General features: G+C 39.7%; 1 protein-coding gene across 3 annotated transcripts in view; it reads left to right on the top strand.

The window, feature by feature from the left end:
- ephb3a (eph receptor B3a) overlaps positions 1-20,542 on the top strand; it is a 66,145-nt gene that overhangs the window by 30,710 nt on the left and 14,893 nt on the right. For 2 of the 3 annotated variants that reach the window (XM_047368303.1, XM_047368304.1), the window contains exons 6-11: positions 1,997-2,121; positions 8,577-8,733; positions 9,305-9,413; positions 9,714-9,766; positions 12,307-12,429; positions 13,104-13,351. In XM_047368303.1, the coding sequence (XP_047224259.1) occupies positions 1,997-2,121; positions 8,577-8,733; positions 9,305-9,413; positions 9,714-9,766; positions 12,307-12,429; positions 13,104-13,351 (815 nt within the window). Of the gene's footprint in view, positions 1-1,996; positions 2,122-8,576; positions 8,734-9,304; positions 9,414-9,713; positions 9,767-12,306; positions 12,430-12,746; positions 13,084-13,103; positions 13,352-20,542 lie in introns of those variants that run through there. The other variant, XM_047368305.1, reaches the window with a different exon arrangement.

Here is a 20,542-nt window from a genome sequence, read left to right as displayed (position 1 = left end):
CTAGTTTAATGTTGCCCTGCTGGAAGGCAAACCTCCACTCAAGTACCTATTCATCCTCCTGATCAATTCAATTCAATTCAATTCAACCCTACCCCACTGCATGCTCCTGCCACCACCATGTCTAACCATAGGTTGGTGTGTTCAAGGTTATGTGCAGTGCTAGTTTTCCTCCTTGTACACCATTTTGCCAGTAGGCCAAACAATTCAGTTTTGGTCTCATTTGACTCAGAGTTGAGGGGACTGAGCGCAAATGCTTGCCACACTTTTCAGACTTTTATTCTGAAATATTTAAAAACCATGTACCGTTTTTCTTACATTGCATACTATGCACTGCTCTTTCTTTGTGGTTGCAATGTGTCATGTTTGCAAGGCAACGCAGCCCAGACAGTTCAGGCATCTCCTGGATAACACTAACTTCCAACCAGAACATCCAATATCCCTCTGCAGTTACTTCCACCAATAAATGAGGTGTGCTCATTACAGAAAGATGCTCCGCTTGTAACAAGACGCCTCCTGAATTTCATGGAAAATTTGTAACCAGCATTATGAAACAGATGATTGTTCATAAACTCATGCTATAGTAGCGCCATGGCTGTGCAGCCAGTCAACTCACTGAGATAAAAGGCTCTTAATGAGTTTGATCCATGACCATGACACCATTTATCCATTTATAGTTTGTTGTCAATCAGGCTGAATGCAGACGTCTAAAACCATTTATCTTCTAAACTTCATTTTCAGAGCGGATTTAGCCAAGACGTCTAAGGCCGAATTTGGTGTTGTTAAGTTTAAGTAAAAATAACCACAGTGGGGTTTATTATGGCCAAGTACTATTATAAATGTGGCTTGCCATGTCTATTCTGCTGTAACCTAATAATGCTGACCTATAATTTTTCCTCATTCATTAATGGGTCAACATTCCCTAGAGAATTACCGTAATGTCTTAAAAGGAAACTCAAACTACAGTGTGCTAAAATATTGGGATAATTGGAAATAATGAAAAACTGAATAAACTCAGGAGCATCTTAACATTAAGGCTTTATTAGATTGTCTCAGGGTCTTTCTGTGTTTTTGTGGTTGTTGTTCATGTGTCTGTTTCTTGCTCAGTTGATTTTGCTTTCAGCTTCCATCACACAAACTTCCTGTTTACTAATTACCAGCACTGGATTCTTTACTCATTATCTTCTACTGTGTATATTTACCTTAGCAGATCTTCAGTTGTCAGATGCCCATCCTTCTTCTGTCGTGTATTCCTGCCTTGCTCACTACTCTTCCTGGATTCCACCACTGAGCCCCATTTTCTACACTCTTAAGTCTTTCTGCACCAAGCCAAATTTAAATCTCTTCTCTTTTTAATCAGATAGAAACCTTTTCGAAGCATGGCTTTTACTAATCAAACATAGGCATGGATGTTGTTTTACAATACTGACCCAAGATGTTCATGTATGGCCTTATAATGGCCATTTAATCATACCACTCTAATGAACAGGGTTCATTAGCTTAAACTAATAACAATCATAATCCTGCTCTCTACCTTGCATCTTATGACAATTATGCAAAACCCCAACCCTCTTTCTTATTCCTTGTTCAATGGCACAGCTTGACCAATGGTAGTTATTTTATTTGAGGAAATCCTCCTTTATTAAATTGCACCTGATTTTAAAGTAAGATGCACCAATCAGAATTCTGATCTCCGTTTTTTGGAGAGCTTTTATCTGCCGATTATTTCTCTTCTAATGGCCATCTTATAAGAAAATGTTAGGGGCCGCATTCAAGGTATCTTTCTAGCCTTACAGCCATTGGAGGTCATTAATCACTAATATTCCCACCATGTGTTTAAGGGAGCTGACAGAAAAAGATTGTAACTATTTAGGCTTGATCAGGCTGAAAGTTGTCTCTACTACCGTTTTCTCAGTGCATCTGTGAATTAAAGCTTTGAAAGAAACTCTGTTAAGTTATACCATGGTAATATACTGTCCTTTTTGGCGTCTCCCTGCAGCACCTTCAGCTGTGCCAACAGTCCATCTGATGCGCTCCACCGCAGATACCCTCAACCTGTCATGGCTGCCCCCTGAGAAACCCAATGGGGTCATCCTCGACTATGAGATTAAATACAAGGAGAGGGTAAGCCCTGACCTCCTGCTTTGTGTCACATCAAATGTTTAAACAGAAATACAATATACTGCATACTGACTTCATTGTTTCCGATGCTAACTGAATAGAGTGTGATGCATGAGGGTGTAGGGGATGAGGGTCCATATTTTAATTGTAGCAGAGTCAAACTCAGCAGCTTGTAATGTGTCCATGCTGAATCATTAGCAATAATCAATCCACTAAGAACACCCTGCAGACATAATGCTGCTAATTTGTAACCTTTGATGGCTAAACCTTTAGGCCTACTGACCCCACTATTGCACTATTGCAAGTCAAGAGTTAACTTCAGCTATTTCAGCAGCTCCAGTTTCATGACTTACTCGGCCTTAAAGGCACATAGGTATTTCTAACCCAGCAACAAAGTACTTCACTAATAATATAACATCAATTTGACATAATTTATCCATCATTTAAACCTCCATCTCAGGAGCTGTAGTGTAAATAGTAAAATGATTCTTATCGTGTTCACAGAGTAATTTGCAATAGATTAGCTTCACAGGAGGATTTCACATACCAGCATGGCAGGTGGAGGCAGAACAGCATTTTGAAATTAATTATGCTTCACATTTTAAAAGACATAATGAATTTGAGTGTGAATAATTCACTTAAAATGTCTAGGGTCTGTGCTTGTTTTGGTAATTGGATTTTTTCATCTGAAACAGGGAAAAAGCAGTGGTTATTGGATTTTTGCTTTAAAATACACAAAAGTATGCAATTTAACTAGAAACTCTTTTTCTTTTTGTTGTCAAAAACAGATGTGCAAAAATGTAACTTCTTTCTTTATGATTTCTTATGTAAAATAAAACCACCATTAAACCTCTAGTAAGTGAACATCTTGCCTTTGCAAAGTAGGCAGTATGTCACCCAATACAGTTAGTGGTAAATGTTTTTGAAATGGAATGTGTAGAAGTGTTTATATAATATATGTTTGTTCATCTATTTTTGTTCATCTATTTTTGTTTTGCAATGAATATTTACGTGGGACAAGATCTCTCAGGTGGTCAGAAGAAACAGAATACGATTTTTGCAGAATCGTGTGACAACACAAGTAACAAACTGAGCCTTAGTATTGCTTTTGTTGTTGAAAATCTATAAGAATGATGACCAATCTGCATATGACATTATCGTTTGCTTCTCAAAAAGAAGTTACAGCTCATTGAGCGCTTCGCTGAAGATTATTACCCACTTGACTTCTTGTACCCTAAATATGGGTACATCTTAGAGTAAGTCTAACATACCTGCAGGCTTTTAAATCCACTTAGATTTTGATTCCTGAATTTTCCTACTACAAGTATCAGGAAGGCTAATTTCCATTAGGTTTCAATTTCTGAATGTTGTTTGGTAGTTCTAAGGGTTTTAACAATGCTGTCAGTTTTTTCACCATAAAATCAGGAAGGAAGGAATTCCTTAGAACCCTTCTGGTCCATTACGCATCTGGGTCATGGGGGAATATTCCTGTAAAACCTGTCCACGTCTGGACCGAGTGTCAGAGGCATTTCAGGGGATCTATATCCTACCCCTTAACTATGGTTAGGAGAGCCCAGCTCAACCACAGTCTGTTGGGGACAGGTCTTTTACAGGAAACAGCTTCTCGCTGTTCACAGCAAGGTCCTTTATGCTGTCTGTTTCAAGGTGGAAAATCCTAATTAACCTTTATCCTATGGAAGTAAAATAGTCTAATTAGAATCAGACATTTTTAGACATTGAATTTATAACACTGAATTTTTATCCTGTGCAATTATGTATGTGAATTTGTTTTGTACTTAAAATTTGCCAGCGAAAATTCGCCTGAAAAAATTTGCCTGCAAAAATTTGCCTTCAAATGTGTTGACTTTCTGGTGACTCAAGCTAAAGCAATCAGCACTCGATTGAGGCGAGCGTCTTTTAGCTAATCAGATTACACTTATTTGATCACGTGACACACCATTGCCTTCGGCAGAGACGAGTCTCTTTTACTTCCATATTATCCCCAGTAGAAACTTTTACCAACCTGTTTTACTTAAAAGTGTACAAAAGCAACTCAGAAAAATTTGTTTTCAACCTTGACTTAAAAGAAGCATTTTTGCAGTTTTATGGTTTGTTTCAGATTAGTAAAGCATAAGAACTAAATGCTGCTTCACCATGTTTGGTTCTGGTTCTGGGGATGCAGAGTAGGCTTGAACCAGAAGACCTTAGGAGTGGTCTAGAAGGTTGATACAACGGCGAAAGATCTTTAATGTATTTTGGTGCTAATCCACTCATTGACTTCTAAACTAACAGAAGTATTTTAATGTCTGTTCTCTGAGTTACAGGGAGTCTGTGTAAGGACTTTGAAACTGGGGGGGATGTGCTCTACATTCATAGTTTTAGTGAGGACACGATGAACAGCATTCTGGATCAGCTGCAGCTGTCTGATAAAACCTGTGAAGACACCGCTGCAGTAATCAATTCAATTAAAGATAAATGCATGGATGAGTTTTTCAAGATCCTGCTTAGGTATTAGTCCTTTAAGCCTGGAAATGTTCTTCAGGTGATAGAAGGCTGATTGGTGACTTTGTTCCTCTGCAGGTTCAGGTCTAAGTCCTTCACTACACCCAGATTTCAGACCAGATCTGTGGTTTCTAGCTGTAGTAACTCAAGCTGTCTGCTGACCCCTAATCGCTTCTCCTTTGGTCCAAAGATAGTTACTTCAGTTTTGTTTTTATTTAACTTGATAAGAGTATGGCACTTCCATGCATGGATTTGTTCTATGCATCTACTCAACGCTTGAATAGGTTCTTAGTCACCTGGTGACATTGTAATGTAGAGCTGTGTGTCATCTACATAGCTACGGTAACTTATCTTGTCAGTTATGATCTGAGCTAGGGGGAGCATGTATATACTGAATAGACGGGGTCCCAGGATGGAACCTTGGAGAACTCCAGATGTGATCTTTGTCAACTCTGATGTAAATTAACCTATTGACACTAAAAGGTACCTGTCCTTCAAGTCAGGCTCAGTGCTGTGCCAGAAAGACTGACCCAGTTCTCAAGTGTTACCTTTGATTTACCTTGATCAATAGTGTTGAATGCTGTGCTGATGTTATGCAGATGTCATTGAACATCTTGCTCAGGTTCAGTCTTGGTACTATGGTGAGCACGGAAACCTGACTGGAATACATTGTTAAGAAGGTATTTAACTGTTGAAACACAGCTTTTTCGATAACCTTACTGATGAATGGGAGATTTGAGATGGGCCTGGCATTAGCAACTTGTCCAGATTATTCTTTATAACAGTGGTTTGATAGTTGCTGTTTTTAAGGCCTGTTGGAAGACACCTGACAACATGGATGACATTATTATTTGAATCAAATCAGATGCTATGACAGGCAAAACCTTCTAAAAGAGAGCTGTGGGTAAAATGTTGAGACAGCAGGAGGAGGAGTTTGGTTGATGTATAATTTTTTCTAAGTTTTTGGAGTTGATTTGGTAAAATTGTCTTTTCGTCAAAATAATTTTGGTTGGATACAGCATTGGTGCTGGACTTGATATTGATGTACAGGCTACTCTTCTAATCTTTACAATTTTCTCAGTAAAGAACTTAGGACATTAATTGCAGGCCTTGTTACAGTGGAGTTCAGATGCAACAGACACATGAGGGATTGTTAACCTGTCGACCGTAGAAAACAAGGCATGAGCATTATTAACGTTGTTGATGATGATTTCTGAAAATAAATATTCCCTCGCATTTTATATCTTGTAAGTTATATCTTATCTCTTTATAGATGTCATAATGAACCTGGAGTCCAGTCCTTTCTCCACCTCCTTTGGGCTTTTTGAGACTCTCTGTTTTTCACTTCTTACCACTGAGATTTTTTCCCACCAGAGACATCCTTCACCTCAATAGGAGCAATGGAATCAATGATGTCTGAAATTTTAGAATGAAAGTTATCTACCAGCTCATCATAAAGTGGAAATGGAAGAGTAAACTTGGTTAAAGGTTTCAGCTGCAGTGTCCTTAAAAGAAATTGTTTTTATACAATCTCTTTGGCTAATTGAGTCAATGGAAATGATGCTTTCAAAAATAACAGAAAAGTGGTCAGACCTTGGAAATGTTCAGGCCCTAACTGACGAGTAAGTCCAAAATATGTCCTCATTGTGTGTTGACTATTAAAATGTTGAGTCAAACCAAAATTTTTAAGTGTATCACATAGTTCTTTTGCCCCTCTGTCTTGATGTTCCTCAAAATGGATGTTGAAGTCTCCTACAATAATTAAACAGTCGTAAACAATACACATCACAGGTAGAAGCTCATTGAAATCATTGAAAACGTTTGCTTTTGATTTCGACTTAGCTCTAACTGGGCCCTTTACCTGGACAGCCAGATACTCAAAAGAGACATATTTGCCCAGGAACACCTTTTTCATGAAACAACATGGCCACACCTCCCTCTCCTATGCTCCCTGCTCTAACTTAGAAAACTGTGGTTTGGAGGCGCTGACTCTTATCAGTGAAGGTGTCGCACTATTTTCATCTAACCATGTTAAAAACATAACATCAAGATTATGCTCAGTAATGAAATCATTGATTAAAAAATATTTTCCTTTCAAAGACCTAATGTTTAATAAAGCCAGTTTAAGTGACTGGTAATATTTCTGTGGCAACTTGCGCTTGACAAGGAATGAATTTTAAGTTTAATGTCTGTCTGTTGTTTCTTATCTTATTAGAATTCTTTTGGTTACGCACAGAGATATTACTGCATTCTCCCATCAGGGTCCCAAGGTTTTCCTGGAAATAATCATTGCTGGTAGTCTTATTTACAGTGGCCCTGTACATATCACATATGTTTCTGAAACATCCTGACCACAAACAGGCTTGTCATAAGCTGGATGATGATAGGGGTTTTATGGAGAAAATGTGAGATTTTGGTGCAAAGTTGTATTCCGATCTAGAAGAGGGATGTCTTGTCTTAATGGAGATAGATAGGAGACAGCTAGGTTGGGTCTGGGGGGAAGGAAGTTTGGGGTCTTCTGTTGGGTCTAAGGGGGTCCACTTGTCTTCGTGAATTTTGGGGAGATTCCATTTTTTTGTAGTGATGAAGAAGTCTCTTTCTATGTCATTTTTTCTCCATGCTTCGTCCTTATCTCAGCAGGCAACAGTTGTCCTTCAGAACGTCGCTCTATCAGTTGTTTTGTCCTCTCTTGTCCCCTGTTTGTGACCAAGGCAGCTGATGTCTGATTCATAGAATATAACATATTAGAAGTCAAGAGTTGTATTCCATACTTATTAAGACAAAATCCATCTTTCTTGATAAGATGCCTTCTTGGCATGAAGATACTGAAGTTGTTGATAAAGTTCACAGATTTTGCAGGACATGCTTTTTAAGCCATTAGTTGAACATCTGCAGTCTAACGAATCTTTCATCTCCAGCCCAAACTGTCGGTAGAAATCCACTGAAAAACACCTCGAAATTGATACCTTGAACTTTGTTCAGCAACGGCATAAAATCTTAATCTGATTAACCTTAGGTCAAGTTTAAACAGACTTTTATTTTTCGCTTCCAACTGATTTGGATCTTGTGTTATTTTTAGTTAGCCAAAATGCTGCCAGTGGTGAGGACGAGGGTTTCTGCTGTGCTTTTCTACCTGACTAATGCCATCCAGCACCAGTGCCTTTATTAATCAACTTCATTGATTAGTTGTCATCACATCCAGATGGCACAAGAACTACTTTCTTTTTTACTTTAATATGAGAGTCTCAAACAAACATATAGGTTTCAAACTTCATGCACACACCTTTATACGGTACAGACCAAAAGTTTGGACACACCTTCTCATTCAAAGAGTTTTCTTTATTTTCATGACTATGAATATTGTAGCTTCAGACTGAAGGCATCAAAACTATGAATTAACACATGTGGAATTATATACTGAACAAAAAAGTGTGAAACAACTGAAAATATGTCTTATATTCTAGGTTCTTCAAAGTAGCCACTTTTTGCTTTGATTACTGCTCTGCACACTCTTGGCATTCTGTTGATGAGCTTCAAGAGGTAGTCACCTGAAATGGTTTTCCAACAGTCTTGAAGGAGTTCCCAGACATGCTTAGCACTTGTTGGCCCTTTTGCCTTCACTCTGCAGTCCAGCTCACCACAAACCATCTTGATTGGGTTCAGGTCCGGTGACTGTGGAGGCCAGGTTATCTGGCGCAGCACCCCATCACTCTCCTTCTTGGTCAAATAGCCCCTACACACACTGTATATGGAGCTCTTAACAATACTCTTACATCTACAGGTGAAGTCACATGCTGACTTCTGTGGAGACCAGCAGTTTTTCATGTATGATAAAATTCACTTGTAATATTCATTAAATACCACTGGGAGACATATTGAATAATTTGTTCTCATGTTTCTCTAAGAATTGTGACCCGCAAATACATCTGTTTTAATGATCCTCTGTTTTCTGTTAGGGCCAGGTGATGACTCACACCGTCACATCCCAGCACAGCTCGGCCAAGGTGGAGGGGCTTAGGCCAGCCACAGCCTATGTGGTGCAGGTCAGAGCCCGGACCGTCGCTGGATATGGACGATACAGCAATCCCATGGACTTTAGCACCAACCTGCACAGTACGGATGCTTTCCTTTCTTCTTTGCTGTCTGTCCTTGATTATCTGCTTTCGTAATGAAGGATCAGGTTTAATAGTTTTTATTACCGGCTGAATTGGTGACCATTACACATGCAACTCAAGTGCCCCTTTACTCTCTCTGCTGGTATGTATTCCTGTGTGTCTGTGTGTTTGTGTGTGTGTGTGTGTATGCATGTGTGTGTATTTTTGTGTATGTGTGTGTATTTGTGTGTGTGTGTGTGTGTGTGTGTGTACTTGTACTTGTTGCTGAGTGAGAACCAATTTTCGTATTTTTATCGCAAAGTGAGGACATTTTGACAAAGTGAGGACATTTTCCTGGTCCTCACTTTTCCAAATTCCGTTCTTGGGACAGGGGTTAGGTTTAGGACTAGGGTATGAATTGAGTTATTGTTAGGGTTAGGGTTAGGTATTAACTGGTTAGGGTTAGTGTGAGGGTCAGGGTTAGGCACTAAAAATCAAGGAAAATGAATGGAAGTCAATGGAAGTAACTGAAAAGTCCTCATAAAGATAGTAAAACACGGATGTGTGTGTGTGTGTGTTGTGCGATCCAGGTGACCCCCAGAAGTCGGCACAGGACCAGTTGCCTCTCATCATTGGGTCTGCCTCCGCTGGTCTGGTAGTCGTTGTTGCCTTGGTGGTTATTGCTGTTGTCTGCCTTAAGTAAGTGTTTGATTTTTATCCCTGACAACGTGAACTACATGTTTCGCCGTGTTAATTAGACTTTGAACAAAGAGTCTCATTAAATTTTAAGATGAATTCAAAGGGTGAACGCTTCCATGCAACTCTTGCTTCTTAAGCTCCAAGGAAAAAGATCTGCAAGTTAAATGCCAGAGCTGATATTCCTCAGCCTGTGTTTCCATCTGATATTGGAGTCATTTATTAGCTTGATTCACTGTACCTGGGAAAGGGCTAGGGCTGATTATGTGAATGTGACTTTGCTCATGTGCTTCTTGTTTACAGGAAGCAGCGCAGCGGGTCAGAGCTGGAGTACACCGAGAAACTGCAGCAGTACAGTGAGTTTCTGTGTTCTGCTTGAGAACCTGCTCCTCTGTGCTCCTATGGTCATGCCAGTACAGTTAACCAACTGATTTGCTCAATTATCCCATCACCTGTTTGATCCAAAAAAACATGTCCCTGTTAGCTCAGAGGAAGTCGGACCTCACAGATGAGCTGCGATGAAAAGCATAAAGTAGATGCATGTGCTGTCGTAGGGTTATTGATTATCGGGAAAGGAGAAATAAGCCAAAGAGTGAAATAATGGTTTTTATTGATCTGCATTATTTTTCCCTACAAGCAGAGAACATTTTTGGCATGCACACAGCAACATATTTACTTTGTTGCTATTTTATCTTTGCTTTTTATTGTTTCATTATTTCATCGTTTTTCTGCTTTTTTCCTCAACAATGCCAACATAAACAAACTTACCCATCTTATTTTTAATAACTAAAGATTATGATTTGTTGAATCCAGAGGAACGTTTACAACTGAATCAAAATATGAGGGGCGATTCCACTTTCAAAGAAACTGCTAAATGTAATGTAAAAATACCTTTTTCTATACCTTGGTGTTGCATCTCCTGATCTTGGCCTCTCAATGTGAGGTTAGTCCAAGGCAAGTTTTTTTAAACAGTACCATTCATAGCCAAGGCAATTCAAAGTTCTTTACAGGATATACATACAGTCAGTGGAAGGCCGAATGTCTGAACTAGCAGATATTTGAACTCAAATCAATTTCATGTCATTTAATTGCATGCTAAATAGTGTGGAACAATAAGAAGGTAATTTACTGTGAAAAATCAATAGATATACAATACAAAAGAACAGAGATAAAAACACTGATGTGCATAAGTGCATAATCTTAACAACAGTGCAACAATTGAACAACTTCACACAGGAAACTGTGCAGTTGTCTGTTGGTTCTTATTTTAATGTTGTGTTAAAAACTGGCTCAGAGCGTATCTACTTAGCTGTATTTTTCTCCTAGTGGTTCTGAAAAAGATCCTGGATCAGTCCAATAACCATTTCTGCTTCTGCAGAAAGGATTATGCTTCTGCTTCTGCACTAACCTTTGCAGGTCTCTTGTGTCTGTTTTACTGCATTTTTATATTGTTTTAAATGTGGAAAAGTTAATATTAAAAACATAATTTTGACTGAATGTGAGTGTCGATGTTGCAGCAATACTGTGCAGCTATGCTGCGAGATTATATGAAGTATTACTTTGAAGTAAAACTGATGTCAGCTTGTAAAGGTGCTCACAGCGCCAACCTGCAGATGTTTTCAAACTTTTTGGGTGTGACAGAAATGTTGCGTTAGAATAGATTGACATTTTTTGATTTTTAAGCTTCTGTGATATAATCAGTTCAAATATTTTTTAATTTTCAATGGCTTTTTATCATCATGTACTTAGAATGATATAATAGTTGATTTTCTAATTTCTACCATTAACACTAACATGCTGAATTTTAACTTCTACGCCACATCCAGATGGATGGTGATTCATTCTTGTCTTCTTCGTGCTTGGAGTTCATCATGTTTTGTTGGCTTTAGCATCACCTCCTTTTTTCCGAGAAGTGACCCCTGGTTCTCTGCGGGGTTAGGATCTGGGTATTTTCTTAGTCACAGATGGAAAATTTTAATTTCTTTTTATTTCAAAACAAGGTGCTTCAATTGGAAAAAAACAACAGGTTATCATGTTCAAGTTGTTCCTGGATTGGTATAAGTTGTTCTTGAAGGATGGTTTGATCCCACTTTTTATTCATGCCCATGTTCTTGGGCCAAATTGAGTAAAACCACTCCCTTGGATCAGAAGCAACCCCACAAATGGACTGTATCAGAATGCTTTATTGTTTGCACAATATAGGACTCGTGGGAGCAGTCATCTTTTCTGCATGGGACATTTTATTTTCCAGATATCTAAACAATCAGGAGGATTCTATACAGAAATGAATTTTTGACCAGATTTCTGCTGCCCATTGTTGTGCTTCTTCTTCTTGCTTGAGTGTGGTTTCTTGGACAGAAGTGACTTCTTTGCCTCCCTTGTTGTTACAAGGCTGTTGTCCAAATGTTTTGCCTTACTTATGCACAGACCTTTCCCAGCTGTCAGTGTTAAACAAGCTCTGCACTGGTGGAAACTCGATTCTGTAGCTCAATTCTCAAGAGTAGATCTCCCTGGTGGTTCCATGATATACGTTTGAATGTCCTCAAGCCTTCTTCACTACAGTAGAAAATCTCACCTAGAAGTTTTGGATTAGGTTATTCATATCAGCAGTTTTGCCTATGTGAATGCCAATATGAAGTAATGAGCCTTGTAGGGTCTTAGACAAAGTAGTGGACTTTAAATGTAGATTTTTGGAGATCACATAAAAATTTGAAGTTCTTCAGTAAATTTTCAGACTATTCAGTCCAAGATGCTAGCATAGCTGGAAATCCTTTGCCATGTACCTTTTTTACTGGAAATCTGATCAGAGTTGTGTTTTTAGCCGTCACTCTTAAAGTTCTGCCTCCACTTATTCAGTCCACATGTGAGATTCTGATCTTTTATTTTTCTCTCCTAGTTTCCCCAGGGGTCAAGGTGTACATTGACCCCTTCACCTATGAGGACCCCAACGATGCGGTTCATGAGTTTGCCAAAGAGATAGACATCTCCTGTGTGAAAATCGAAGAAGTCATCGGTGCAGGTAAACACAGCAACTGTTTTTGTTCAGAAGGACAGAGATGGCTTTAGTTTTTATTCCATTGAGCCTCAGAGTGCGCCCTGTTAGAGAGTCCTCTCTGGGAGAAAAAAGGGTAGCATTCAGAGTGCCCTTGAAAGCTGGGAAGTACTGACGTGACTGTTATTCTTCCCCCTCTAGATTGTTTTCTCTTTTCCTGTTTCCTCTCCAGCAGCATGTTTTGTCCTGACTTTACCTCAGATAGTTTGGTCCTGCTCGCTCAACTTTCATCCAACCATATCTTTTTTTCTCTCTCTCTCTTACTTCCCTGTAAACATACTTAGACACTAGGAGCAAAACCCTCAAGTATTTCGCCCATCCTCTGTCTCCCTGCAACACTCCCAGGTTGCACACTCAACCGATACCAGTCACTCCCTCTCTCCCCAACATCTTTGATCCCTGAGTCCCCCTCCACCCCTGCGATTTCCTCTTTTTTTCTAAATACGTCCCTCAGTTGAAGCCGACCCTCAACTCTTTCAAGTCAGCTCCTTCACACCCAAATCCGACCAGTAACTCTCCCTCCCTATGCATTTCCCCAACGCCCTCTTTCCCTCCACCTTCCCTCTTCTTCCTTCTGCTCACTGAACCCCTCCCCACATCAACCTCCTCCTCCCTCCCGCCCCTTTGCTCTCTCACTGCAGGTGAATTTGGCGAAGTGTGCCGTGGCCGCCTGAAGCAGGCCGGCCGCAGGGAGATGGTGGTGGCAATCAAGACACTCAAGGCAGGCTACACTGAGCGCCAGAGGCGAGACTTCCTTGCCGAGGCCTCCATCATGGGTCAGTTCGACCACCCCAATGTAATTCGTCTGGAGGGCGTTTTGACACGAAGCTGCCCCGTCCTCATCATCACTGAATTTATGGAAAATGGAGCGCTGGATTCCTTCCTGAGGGTGAGCATGCTGGGAGATGCAAATTGCAACACCTCTGACAGGGAAGATTACTTTCTGCTTGTGTCAAAGCTGAGAGGAACACACAGAGACAGTGAGCCACAGTACCTGTGGGTTATTGGAATGTTTTAGTGTGTGTAAAACAGCCTGAGGCGATCGCTTGCTGAGTGATAGACATTAAACATGTAATAGAAAGCTTGAAGACAGGCATTGTGTCTTTGCTTGACGCAGCTGAGTGATGCTGACAGCCTTTCCACAGCACAAACTCCTGCTGGATAACTCGTCACACGCAGACTTCCGGATAAGTTTGCTTTGGTGTATTAGAAAGTCATTGTACAACCACTGAATACATTACCGATGAGAGTTCTCTGTTCACACCAAACCGCCTACACAAAATGTTGAACAAAGGCAGGATGAGAAATGAGATGTCACAAGGTACATCTCCAACTGCGTGGGGGCTATTACATGTCATTTACATTCAATAACGCTTGTTTTACTGCATGGCTGAACTGTGAACATGGCTACTCACTAAAAATGGGAGGTGGGGTAAACGAGGTTACTTCATGCTAGGTATGACTCAGGACGGTGTTGCTTGAAGTGCATTGGCTACCAGACACATTGACTAGGTTCGTTCAGGAGCCTTGACATTTACCAATTTGTCTTGATTTCTTTCCATTTCATTGGATTCCATTCGCTTTAAAAAAAAAAAAGTTTCCACTGCAAGATTTTTTTTTGTAGGGACCAGAGTAGTTTTCTCAGGCCCATCGAAACTTTACTTGGGTAAAAACAGATTACCAGGAAAACTGTCCTGATAGTGAAACATTTACTAGGAATTTTAGTATGGAGTTCTTCGCAGGGAGATTGTTAAGCATTGTAAATTAGTTGAGTTTTTTCCGCATTATTATACAGCCAATATCAATTTAAAATAGTCAACAACTCATATTTTTTGTAGATTTGATGACCATTATTGGGGAAAGAATTGGTAAATCCTTTATCCAAAGCAATATTTTAGGGTTTTAAACCATTTATGGACTAAGTCACAATAAAGACAGTGATAACCCCCATGAATTCTAATACATCCAAGATGCCTGTTGATGCATATTTGACACACACCAAGAAACGTAATGGACGCACATTGTCATCATCAAGTAGCCAGAGTGTGAACAACCAAAGCAACAAATTCTTTAGTGACTATTATGCCCACTTATGGCTTATGTCGCTAATTTGCATCATACATTTGTTTTATTTCAATTGTATGTGCTGTGTTTAAATTGACAACATAGAATCTGCTCAACAGTAAAAACTGAATTTTATTTTATATAACTGTCAATAAATTCATGCACTAAGGAGTTGAAACCAAAGAACAGTGTGGTCTGTGAATTATGCTCGCTTTAGACACATCACACACACAAGTCCCACCAGAGACCAAAACACACTGGACCATTGTTACACAGCTTTAAAGGACTCATATCATGCTGTTACCAGGGCTGCTCTGGGTTTTTCGGATCATTACCTAATCCACCTCATCCCAACCTACAGACAGAGACTAAGAGCTTCCAAACCCAAGGTTCACACTGTTAAGAAGTGGACTGAGGAATCAAAGCAGATGCTACAGGTCTGCTTTGAATGCACAGACTGGACTGTTTTTGAAACTTCAGCCACCGACTTACACCAACTAACTGATGTGGTGACATCATACATCAGTTTCTGTGAGGACATGTGTGTGCAGACCAAAACCTTCTGCACCTTTGGCAATAACAAGCCATGGTTTACTCCACACCTCAGGAATCTGCGCATGGAAAAGGAAGAAGCTCACAGCAGTGGAGATTGGGCACGGTACAAGCAGGACAGGAACAGACTAACAAAAGAGATCAAAGCAGCCAAGAGAAACTATAGTGAGAAGCTTAAGAACAGCCTTTCTACTGGTGACACTTCAGCTGTATGGACTGGTCTGAGAAACCTGACTGCCTACAAGAGCCCCTCCACCCATCCTGAACAGAGTCGTCTCCTGGCCAACCATCTGAATGGCTTCTACTGCAGACATGACAAGAAGCCATTCACACCTCAAATCATCCCCTCCACATCCCATTCAGGAACAAATTCCTTCCATAAAGCAACCAACCCCCTACCTTCAGATCCTCTGCCTGCACTAAAGATCTCCGAGGAAGAGGTAAACAGGCTCTTTCAGCGCATGAAAACAAAGAAAGCTGGAGGACCTGATAACGTCTCCCCATCATGCCTGAAAGCCTGTGCAAATCAACTCGCTACGATCTTCACCAGGATCTTCAACAAGTCACTGGAGAAATGTGAGGTCCCCTCCTGCCTCAAACGATCCACCATCATCCCGGTGCCCAAGAAACCCACCATCGTAGGATTAAATGACTACAGGCCTGTAGCTCTGACGTCTGTGATCATGAAATCCTTTGAGCGGCTGGTGTTGAAGCACCTGAAAGACATCACAGGCCCCCTGCTGGACCCCCTGCACTTTGCTTACCGAGCAAACAGGTCAGCAGATGATGCTGTTAACTTAGGTCTAAACTTCATCCTGCAACATCCCGACCACCCAGGGATGTACTCCAGGATCCTGTTTGTAGACTTCAGCTCGGCCTTCAACACCATCATACCAGACATCCTCCACCAGAATCTCACCCAGCTCAATGTCCCAGCCTCCACCTGTCAGTGGATCAACAGCTTCCTGACAGACCGATAGCAGCAGGTGAGACTGGGGAGCATCTTCTCCCGATCCAGATCAATAAGTACTGGTGCCCCCCAGGGGTGTGTTCTATCCCCACTCCTCTTCTCCCTGTACACAAATGACTGCACCTCATCGGACTTGTCCGTGAAACTCCTTAAGTTTGCAGATGACACCACTGTCATTGGACTGATCCAGGATGGTGATGAGTCTGCATACAGACAGCAGGTGGATCGGCTGGTACACTGGTGCGGTCAGAACTACCTTGAACTGAACCCACTCAAGACTGTGGAAATGGTGGTGGACTTTCGGAGAACACCACCCCCATACACCCCCCTCACCATCCTCAACAAAACTGTATCGGCCGTGGACCACTTCAGGTTCTTAGGAACCACCATCTCTGAGGACCTGAGATGGTCTTCACACATAGACACTGTTCGAAAGAAGGCCCAGCAGAGACTTTTCTTCCTGAGGCAACTTCAAGAAGTTCATCCTTCCACAGGAGCTGCTGGTGATCTTCTACACTGCCATCATTCAGTCTGTCCTGTCTTCATCCATCTCAGTGTGGTTTGGCTCATCCACAAAACAGGACAGGTCCAGAATGCAACGAATAAACAGGACTGCAGAGAGAATCATCAGGGCTGACCTTCCCTCCATCCAGGACTTATACAGGTCTAGGGTCAAGAAAAGAGCTGCTAAAATCTCTGCAGACCCCACACACCCTGCACGTAAACTGTTTAGAGTTTTACCTTCGGGCCGTCGCTACAGAGCACTGTTTACTAAAACCAGCTGCCACAGAAACAGTTTCTTCCCCCAGGCTGTTTCTCTGATGAACATTTAATAGAGTACAAAACAACAGCATACAGATGTTGCAAATGCACCTTTTATTATATATGTGTACATTGTAAATTGTAAATTTGTATATTCTGTAATGCAAAAACAGAACAAAAGAGCAAAGTGTACCGGAGTCAAATTCCTTGTTTGTATGTACGAACTTGACAATAAAGCTGATTCTGATTCTGATTCTGATTCTGATCACTCGCTTTGTTTATGAAATATCTCTGAATGTTACAAACATTCTCTGACTCTGAAGTGATTAGATTTTAGTTTTCCAGTGTAAACACTGTGAAATAATCTGTTGTTTATGGCCAAAACACTGTTTTTAATCCCAACCAGCGCTGTCCTTTCTCTACCCTCCTGTTGTCAAAAGAACAAATAAGCCTGCATCAGCAAAATCTCTTTTCAATTTTTTCCAGTTACACCTTTCTCTATACTTTGTAGTGACGCTATTGAAGTTATCAGTGTAGTCCCTTAACAGGATTATTTGTCATAGCTTTATTGCTGAAAATGATGGCTGCTATTTTTGCAACTCACTTGCTGAGCGAACTTGGTTGATGTTGCCACGGTGGGAGGATTGACCCGCTCAGCATTTGACCCTGTTTTGGACTCCATAGTGCAAATACTCACAAAGAAGCAGCCGGGAAATTTAAACATTCATTCTCTCATAGTTGGATTAAAGCTGATTTGACTTCTGTTTCTTTTCCCCTATCTTTGCTACAACACTATCTATTTGTTTGAACTTAATATGGACACTGTCAAACAGTAAGGAAATTTATTTTTAATAACTGATTTCAGCCAGTTAGGGCTGAATGATAATTTGTTTTCAGGGCGTTTTTTGGTTATTTATTCCTTCATCGCAGAAAAAACTCAAACAAAAACATATGAAAATGATAAATTAAAAGGATATTCTTAATCATCTTTGGTGGTAAAACTCTGTATAGTAGGGGTGTAACAAGGTCTTGCGATATTAAAATCTCTTGATATATATCTGATCAAAGTGAATCCTGTGTCTTGAATCTCTAAGTTTGACACACTGTCTCTGTTTGCAGCTCTCATTTTGAAATAAGAAAGGAAGTAGCTCTTCAAATGCTAGCAACATGTTTAGATGACAGAGCTGATTCATAAAGAAAGCTTGTCGAGCAGGTCGATAACAATATTAGATTGTGTGTGTATCAACATTTTTGGGGCACGGTAGACAAAAGAATCAGTGACACAGAGGGTGTGAGTGATTTGTAAGCACTGTAAGAACACTGCGATAGGCTAACTGTTAACCGCTTTGGAGCTTCCAATGGGTGCTCCAAGACACTGACATAGTAAAGGGCTATTTAACTGTTTTTGAGGAATTTAGACTATATTTGACAACCCCTAGTTCAAAATCTAAAATACATAGAATTGTACAATTCTTTACTGAACAGATATTCTCTAAATCGGGACTAGCTTAGTATTAGTCAAGCATAAAAACCACAATTTGGGGACTGGTCAAAAATTGACTGGAATATTCTAGACTAATTACAGATTCTTTCATTTGTGATTGATAAAACTTTCCTCCATTTGTGAAAATAAAAACAAAAAAAATAATTCACCCATGTCATTTCCCTCTTTAATATAACATTATGTGTCTGTGTGAGCACAACACGCGTATAATGACCAGCATCCTGTGAAAAACCTATAACCCAAAACAATTTAGCTGATAACATTAATTTAGAACTAAAAATTGAAAGACAATTATTGACATTTCTTTTTAATACTAATTGGTTTTTGTAACTATAATGTCTCCAGTGTTTCTCTCACTGCTATAGAACTTTATTTAAACTTATGTTTATTTTGGGTGTGCTCCATCCAGACTGGAATTAATTCCTATTAAATTTCACTTCTGATTTTCTTAAATTCTTGCATTCGTTCCCACTTTCCTGGTAACCAGAAAGGCAGGAGTCACTATACATACCAGGGAAAAAGCAACATTCTTCTTTCTTATCATTCCATGTTATTAATCAGTCCATCATCAAGAAATGACAAATTCTTAACAGAGTTAAAATGATAAATGTTGAAATTTTATTTTGTTGCTGCACTGCCAACGTTAAAAAAGTCATCAGAATTGTTTTATTTATTTTTGTAACATTTTAAAAATTATTCAGCACCTTCTATGCATCTTGTTTTATTATATGTATATACAGATGTTTTCATTTTACTTATTGTAACTAATTTTGCGTGGATATGTAACTAATTATTAATATTTGTAAATTCTTAGGTTATTGTAAAAGATGTATAAGGAAGCGTACATAAAATTGCAGTCTGAGTAAAATCATCATACCCTTTGTAGAAGGGCTAAATGAATAATCTCAATTAAATTATGAAGAGATTGCGCAATTCTGGCTTTCATTGATTAAAACTATTTCAGTCCTTGGAGTTAGAGGCACATTTCAGGTAGTAGGAAAAGGCAGTTTAATGGGTGGAGTGGGTGATGAAGCAACCTGAGGTTTAGGATGAACTTAGGCTTCTTTAAGCAACTACCAAACCATCCTACCCAGAAGTTGTGTAACAACATGAGGGGATAGTGTTAAACTGTATCCTGCTGATTGTGTTGGGCCAAAGTTTCGGATAGCCACAACTTTCTAAGATAATCAGGTAAGTGTATTAGTTTTGTTTGGACTGTGAATGTCAAGCCCCCATTGTAGGACTGTGAAATAGGTGTCAGGCTCACAGGCTGAGTAAATAAGTAAAACCTGGCTCTTTATGTCTCTAAGTTGCCGCTCTGTTTTATGTACTTTGTTTGAAATGTGGTGATTGGTAGACTGTCCCCACTCTTGCAGCCCAAGCACAGCAAGCTCAGTGAAAATTACTGTGTAAACATGGGTGTTCGGGTCCTGTGTAATGACTGGAGATGCAAATGTTAGAGGCCCCTGACTACTGTTAGACAGAACTGAATACCAATTAAACCCCCATTTATTGTTCTTGAATGTTAGCATAGAAGGTTTGTTGACCACATTATAATTATCTTAGTGAGGTTTTAATTCAATAAAATAAATAGTTTTAATACCGATTTCAATAATCTTTACAGTTATTCGTACCATTTCCTAGTGAATTTTGTTCATATTGCTGCTTACTTTTTTAACCAAAATATATTTAAAGAAAATCATCCTAACACATAAGGGACGGCTGTGGCTCAGTGGGTAGAGTAGTTGTCTTGCATTTGGAAGGTTGTAGGTTTATCCTGCCACATTTCTCTGTTCCGCTCTTTTGAGAGTAGCTCTAGTTCAGCAACCTGAGATTTGTTGGAAAGTTAGTTTGAAAGTGGCTCAGGAAGCAACCCTGCATTTAGCAAAAGAAATGCAACTTTTAAACTTATTTAAAAATGTTAAAACAGTGTTACCGTAAAAGGTACGGTTCAGAATTTTTTAAGTGTGGTTGTGTTATGTTTCTAAGCAGTTAATATTTTACCTGCAGCAGATAACTCATTGGCATCATTGTTTAGTATAAATCCCAATTAGCTGGTCCCTGAAGGTTAAGTTAATGTCTGGTCAAAGTGGGTCTAGGACGAAAGTGGTCTTCTACCCTCTTAAAGCCATTCCAAGAAATCACAGAAATGTGATGTTTTAGCCAGCATTGTTTTATAAACATCCATACTGTATATGTATCAGATTGTTATTTACAAAAAGGCTGAA

This window comes from Girardinichthys multiradiatus, chromosome 6 (assembly GCF_021462225.1).
Source record: "Girardinichthys multiradiatus isolate DD_20200921_A chromosome 6, DD_fGirMul_XY1, whole genome shotgun sequence".
NCBI lineage: Eukaryota > Metazoa > Chordata > Actinopteri > Cyprinodontiformes > Goodeidae > Girardinichthys > Girardinichthys multiradiatus.
The sequence above is the reverse complement of the archived record's forward strand: the minus strand, read 5'-3'. Positions and strand labels throughout refer to the sequence as shown.